The 7195-nt window shown below is 40.6% G+C and overlaps 1 protein-coding gene across 1 annotated transcript; it reads left to right on the top strand.

Annotated features, from left to right (window-relative positions):
* The first annotated feature begins 2497 nt into the window (after positions 1 to 2497).
* On the top strand, positions 2498 to 6525 carry LOC117860684 (protein HOTHEAD). Its single transcript, XM_034744060.2, has 6 exons — positions 2498 to 2768; positions 3448 to 3802; positions 4172 to 4485; positions 4604 to 4992; positions 5530 to 6101; positions 6196 to 6525. The coding sequence occupies exons 1-6, from the start codon at positions 2699 to 2701 to the stop codon at positions 6248 to 6250; spliced, it is 1755 nt and encodes a 584-aa protein (XP_034599951.1). The 5' UTR covers positions 2498 to 2698; the 3' UTR covers positions 6251 to 6525.
* The last annotated feature ends 670 nt before the right edge of the window (positions 6526 to 7195 follow it).

Raw genomic sequence — 7195 nt, 5'->3', positions numbered from 1 at the left:
GTTTTGGCCATCAATGTGACAGCCATAAATGATGTACTTTTCTTTTCAGAACATTCTTTAAATGGAGATTTTGACATCTAATTGCTTCGATACTCAGTACAGTCGAGTATCAAGTTAGCATCAATAAGTTCAACCCATCCATTGCTGTCGAACTGAAATGCCTAAGAAATCTAGTGTACTCTGATCTGCTAACCAACTAAGAGATACCTTCTAATAGCGCGTTTAAGGTGTGATGATGATAGTGTATTAGTAGTACTGAATCATAAGACTCTGTTCATAGACTGAAAAATCTGGACCCTATGATTGGATTATTCAAAGGAGGTTTGGTTTGATCTCTTTTTCACGTAATATGTGTCCTATTGACGTTTATCTGTACTGGTATGGGCAAGGATGTCAAAAGAGATGTGGCTCTTCTGTGTGTCTCATTACCTTCCATCATGTAGCCACCTGGTACTGGTATATTGTCAACATCTGTTTGATGGTCATCTATCTATCAGCCTATTGGAATTAACAGTCTCTGGATGAGCCTGGGCTATATCTCTGTCCCTTTAATTATTGCATGGTAGCATATATTAGTGAATGGATTTAATATGATTTGTCTCTGTAATATGACATAATAATAGCAACGTGCAGCTCAAGAACAGCAAATGAACACAAGAGGTGTGGATTTTCACACCCTGACGGAAACTAACAGATGGGTGTTTAGAACTAGTGCAACAAACTGCACAAAACAATGATGACAGTTATCATCCTTGTTCCATAAAAATATGGGAGGAGCAGAATGAAGGTCTTTAAAAATATTAATAGTATACATGTATTTCCTTCTGCCAAAAAAACATAAGTACTATGCCTTGGTGTTTCTACTACTATGTGAAACTAGTTCAAGGAGTTTTGGAGTAATCCTATTATTATTTGTTTAACACTTAGAAGCATCTTCTCTATTAATGATAGGAAAAAGTCCAATTTTCACCCTTCAATTGTAGCATAAGTCTGATTTTCAACCTATAACTACAAAACCGTACATGGAGAGCCATCCAACTGTCAAAACCAGGCAAATTTGGCCCTTTAGGTGGTTTCAAAGAGTGGTTTTGCATTTTTCTAGAAATTCAAAAAAATTAGGTTTAATGAAAAAATTCATAACTAATTCATTTCAAATAAAAATATATCAAATTGTTGCCAAAATTTTTCTGAAAATGTAACCTATATGTTGGTGTTCTGTTTGGCATTATTTGAATCTCAGTTGTTCATGTTCCTTGTGTTTTATTACGAGCAATAAAATATTAGGAATAGTAACAAATATGATGTAAACGGTTCCAAATAGAGTACCAACAAATAGCCTACCTTTTTAGAAAACTTTTGGGACCAACTTCATTTTTTTTGGATTTGAAATGAATTTGTTATGAATTTTTTGATTAAATAAAAAAAAATTAATTTCTGGAAAATCCAAAACCACATGAAGGGCCAAATTTGCCCGGTTTTGATAGTTGAATGGTCCTCCCTGTCCGGTTTTGTAGTTGTGGGTTGAAAATCAGACTTTTCTATAGTTGAAGTGTGAAAATTGGACTTTTCCCTTAATGATAAGCACTCCTTCCAGCTTCATTTAAAAAAGAAACTTCAAATGAACAGAACAGGATTAAATATGCTACTGTATCCTGTTGAAAAGAATGAATTGAAAAATGATCATTTTTTATTAACATGGCAAGAGGTGTCTATCATGCTAGTCACAAAAGTAAATATGCAAGACGAAAAAAATCACAAATGGATATAAGAAACCATACTTGAAAGTTTGACCCAAAGCTATTTGACCTAGCTCATACTTCAGCCTCTTAGATAATCAGGAAGGATAATTTCGGTAGAAAGCCATCACAAAGACTACTCTCACTTGAATCACGACCATCACCTATGCACTTACGAAAGGTGTAAGGTAAAAAAACCGTTATGCATTGAACTTTGGCCTATTTAAAAAGATGCTTTGGTTGGTGCCTTGTAAGCTGTTTATTGGGACAGTACGAGCTAATCATCCTTTGCCATAGACCTTTAGGAATGCTGGCTAGCTTGCATCCAGGCACTAAATAAAAATGACAAAAACTACCATCCAGCTCTAAATAATGCAAGACCATAGTTTAGTACATATGAGGATTAATACCAGACATTATCTGACAACAATATTTCAACATTGGTAGATGTGGCAGTGACTAGTGATGAAGGACGAAATTGCACTCAGAAGAGGTTCTACTAATTGACAGATGCAAACCAATCAGGCACAAAAATTGGAAAAGCAGATAAAATTCATGAGAGAGAGAGAGAGAGAGAGAGAGATGACAGGAACGCACGCCTGTCATGCCTGTATATCAGGGCTGGTGGTATATTCAGAGCAGTTTAGCTGTGGTTGGTTGGCTGATGAAGTTCATAAATCTGAGTTGTACTAGTACAGTGCCGCCTGTGCATTGAATGGCATTTAAATGGTGTTGGTGAGCTTTCTTGAATGAGTGTGCAGTGGCAACCCCCCTATGCCCCAATTCTGTTACCTACAAAAGCCATTGGAATGCAGCCTCAAGGTTGTGTGGCAGAAGAGATCGCAGGGAAACCAGGAATCAGCGCTGTCTGGGGTGAAAGGGCAAAGGGACTAAGGGCGTCAGAAGGGTAGAGGCCGGCTGACTGAGCTTGGTGACTTCTCCAGGCTCCTCCCGGAGCTTCCATGGATTTGATCAGCAGAAGGGTGGTTTTCAAGGCCCTGGTGTTCCTCTGCTTCATCAGATCATCTCAAGGTACATTTCGCCTATTCCTGCTTCTGCTCTTCTTAGAGACTTAGACGCTACTGAATGATCTCCCTTCGATACTTTGCTCAGCTCTGGTTTTCTGAAAGGATCGTAGTGATCAAAGGTTCCCCCTCAGCGATGTTGGAGTTTGATAATTGACAGCTTTCTTTCATTCTTTCTGCCTGTATGTCTGTCAGCCTTTTCTGTTTCCGAATGTTTAACTTGCATTTTGGCTTCACTCAGAAGTTTGGGATAAAGTACTGTCAGACTTGTACAGTTTTAACCATGCACCCTGGCAGCAGTACTGTCTAGTGTCGAATTTTACTATAGTTTTCAACTCAAAAATCCCGCTGTAGCTTCTTAGTCCTTAAAGTGGCCTGTTTATAGCATCTTCATTAAAATAGCGCGACAAACAGAAGTGTTAAGTAAATAAACCTATAATTCTCGCACAAAGAAAGTAAAAATACAAGAAAGTTGGAGACGGGAAAGAGGAGAGGGGGGGCACCTTTTTTTGAAACTGTAGGGGGGGCACCTTTTTGGCTTCTGCAACAATGTATAATAACCAGACAAACCTGATGAATAGTTATAATCAGATTGAGGTATCTGGTAACAGTTCAGAGAATAAAGAGATTGAAATCTTACTCTGCAACCAAGCGGCTTCAGAGAATAACCTGGAACACTTCTGCAGGAAGAGATCATTTCACCAAACTGAATCTCCCTACCTTCCTGGAGGCAAGCAGGTTCCCCACATTTCAGTATGAGGCATATGACTACATCATTGTCGGCGGGGGCACTGCTGGATGCCCACTGGCAGCGACGCTGTCCCAGAAGTACAAGGTACTCCTGCTGGAGAGAGGTGGGTCTCCATACGGCAACCGCAATATCACCTTACTGGAGAACTTCCATATTTGCTTGGCCGATGTTTCGCCAGAATCACCATCACAAGGTTTTATCTCCACCGATGGTGTGATCAATGCCCGTGCAAAGGTGCTGGGTGGTGGAACCTGTATCAATGCTGGCTTCTACAGCCGGGCAAAACCAAGGTACACAATTGCCATGTTCTTATACACTGTATTCTACCTTATGTCTATTTGACCTCAGTTAAGTTTCTGTTCCAATAGATTTTCACAATATACAAACAGTGAGTCGCTTTCACAAACTTAAACTCAGCTAACAAACAGCCTATAATGTGCACAGAGTAGAATGACATATAAGAGGCTTAACTAGACTGTAAGTGCGGCAATGTCATAGGCTCCGAACTATAAAACATAAAAATTGGCCAATGGAAGAAGCCTAATTTAGTCAGTCTAGTAGACACACTTCTTCAACACGCTGACTGTTACTGTTAGTGCTACTAGTAGTAATGTTACTGTTGTAATCTGAAAAAAACATTCATGTGCTTGTCCGTTCAGTTTCGTGCAGCAGGCAGGCTGGGATGAAGAGCTGGTCAACCAGTCCTACCCTTGGGTTGAAGAGAGGATTGTTCATTGGCCCAAAGTCGCACCTTGGCAAGCTGCACTGCGGGATGGGCTGCTGGAAGCAGGGGTTTCACCGTACAATGGATATACTTATGACCATCTCTATGGAACCAAGGTTGGGGGCACCATATTTGATGAGACTGGGTACCGGCACACGGCTGCTGACCTCCTTGCTGCCGGAAATCCTAACAACCTTAGGGTGCTGCTTTATGCTAGGGTCAACAAAATAGTTTTCAACACGAAACAAGGTAAGCTTGTTTAAGTAAACAAAAGTTCCCCAATTCTATAGTAAACAAAAGTTATCTGTATACCTCAAGCATAAAGAGTGGGCACTTCAAAGATGTGTACTATTCATCTCTTGCACAGGGCATAGGAAGCCAAGGGCTATTGGAGTTCAATTCAAAGATGAGAACGGCAGGCACCACCAAGCCTTCCTCAGAGAAAAAAGGGGTAGTGAGATAATTGTTTCTGCCGGTGCAATTGGCAGCCCACAGCTTTTGATGCTCAGTGGAATCGGACCAAGGAATGAACTTAAGAAGCACAATATTTCTGTAACCCTCCGCAATGAACATGTCGGTAAAGGAATGTCAGATAATCCAATGAACTCGATCTTTGTACCTATGAAGAACCCGACAAAGCAATCTCTGATTGAAACTGTCGGAATAACTGATGCTGGTGTGTTTATTGAAGCCAGCAGTGGATTCAGCCAGACAGATGATAGCATCCACTGCCATCATGGAATCATGTCCGCAGAGGTTTGGAATCTGTTTGGCTTTTCCTTTTACTTGTATATCTTATAACTTCTTACAAGTTCACAAGCATCCTGATGCATGACACTAAGTATTATATGCAGAAACAACACCCTACACTAATTATCTTAAGAAAAATCACTCTCTACACTGTCTGCGCAGAGCCAACTTCCCCTCTTTTTGAAAGCTGACATTTCTTAAGTTTATGGATGCTCAAGATAGATATATAAAAGGAACAAGGAATCCGGTTAAATGTGCACAGAAATTCATATTGCTCAGCAAATAGATGTTAACTTACAGTGACATAATTGTTAGCACATCAAGTATATCAGTTTAGTGTTTCAGCAATTCACCATTATCAATATTCTAAAACAGAATTTTCTTTACGAATTATTTGTAGGAAATAAGGTGCAAGGAACAGAACAAAACTTTCTTGAGCTAGTATAAAGAAAATTAAAGGCTTAGCATATGCCCACTACTCCATTTTGAGGAGCATGATAGCTTTCAAGCTTACCTCTAATGAGTTTTGTAACTTCAATGCAGATTGGGCAGCTATCAACAATTCCACCAAAGAAAAGAAGTTTTGATGCAATCCAAAAGTATGTAGATAACAAATATAGCCTACCCAAAGAAGTATTTGATGGAGGTTTCATTCTTGAGAAGATCGATGGCCCCCTGTCTACTGGCAATTTAGTACTTGTGGACACTGATGTTGATAGCAACCCCAGCGTCACCTTCAACTATTTCCAGCATCCAAAGGATCTCAGCCGATGTGTCTACGGGATAAAAACCATCGAGAAAATACTTAAGACAAACCATTTTACTAACCTTACTGCCAATGGTGCTGGATATCCAATGGAAACGCTGCTCAATATGAGCGTATCAGCTAACATAAACTTGATACCAAAGCACACGGATGACACCACATCGTTGGAGCAGTTTTGCAGGGACACAGTAACAACCATCTGGCATTACCATGGTGGATGCCATGTAGGCAAGGTGGTTGATCAACAGTACCGGGTGATTGGCATCTCAGGCCTGCGTGTGGTTGATGGGTCAACCTTATTTAGATCACCAGGAACAAACCCACAAGCTACAGTCCTGATGATGGGCAGGTACATGACAAAAATTATATATGTAACTTTTCCTCCATTATCAAAAAGTAATGATTTACTGGTTAATTTTACTTTTGTTGTATTTGGTGCTCAGATACATGGGGGTGAAGATTCTAAGGGAAAGATTAGGACGAGCAGCAGGAGTATAACAGGTTCATGAACCTTATCCACTTCATCATGGAAGAATGTGAATTAGGAGATAAGTACATAGTGATTTTTGAAGTGATTCATCATGAATAGTCAAAGAAAGGAAAGTTAGGAGTTCCATTTCTAATGATACTGTCGTGTGGAGGTGTATGGTCTGTCACAATTGTGTATTGGCTCCACATGTATACCACTCTTGCTACACTAGATCTCAACAATGTTCATATGACAATGTTCTACATTTTGGACAATATAAGACAATATCTACACACTGCAGTCAGGGAAAGTTGGGCCCATCAGAAGCCATTTTGCAGAGCTGGTGGCAAGTCCGAATGAGGACAAGAGTTGAACATTGCATTTCTATTCCTCAACCATTGGACCTATGAGGCTGTGTGCTCTATGTGGATCGCCATTATTTTTTTTAATTAAAATTGGCTCCTGTACCAGAGGAAATGCGAAACCACTTTTGACTTTGGTATACCATAGAAAGTTTATTTTTATGCACCAACAAACTCACCACATTTTTCCAGAACTTAACCTTTTATGTTGCTCGTGAAAGGTACTTGAACAGACTTATCATATCAAAATCATGGTACCTAGTCAACACCTCAAAATCATGTCGCACTCAAACGAACTGGTGCTTGATGGCTGCCCCGGAGCAACCTGCCACACAAGGAAAACAGTGTCACATGGCATGGCTGTGGATTGATCCAGGATACAGCAAGATCGACATTGCATACCACCGCGCAGGTTTCTGGATGCTCTCAATATGGTGACGCCCATGAACCGCAGAAGGCACATTGGAGCAGGCGGAGCTGCTCTGCCTGAGGGAAATTATTCGTCATCAGATCATACGGCGTGGGTGGGGCATTACCGCGAACACCTGGCACGCATCGCCGATCAGGTAGATCCAATGGCCGTCGATGTGACAGCCTGACAGGAGGCGGCGG

This window comes from Setaria viridis, chromosome 6 (genome assembly GCF_005286985.2).
Source record: "Setaria viridis chromosome 6, Setaria_viridis_v4.0, whole genome shotgun sequence".
Lineage (NCBI taxonomy): Eukaryota > Viridiplantae > Streptophyta > Magnoliopsida > Poales > Poaceae > Setaria > Setaria viridis.
Note: the sequence above shows the minus strand (reverse complement) of the source record. Positions and strands in the feature narration are given on the sequence as shown.

Bases quoted from the DNA above. Each gene is read 5' to 3' on its own strand.
- LOC117860684 (XM_034744060.2), top strand. From the start codon at position 2,699: ATGGATTTGATCAGCAGAAGGGTGGTTTTCAAGGCCCTGGTGTTCCTC. The intron at 3,803-4,171 runs GTACACAATTGC...TTGTCCGTTCAG, and splicing joins TACAGCCGGGCAAAACCAAG to TTTCGTGCAGCAGGCAGGCT. The intron at 4,486-4,603 runs GTAAGCTTGTTT...TCTCTTGCACAG, and splicing joins AGTTTTCAACACGAAACAAG to GGCATAGGAAGCCAAGGGCT.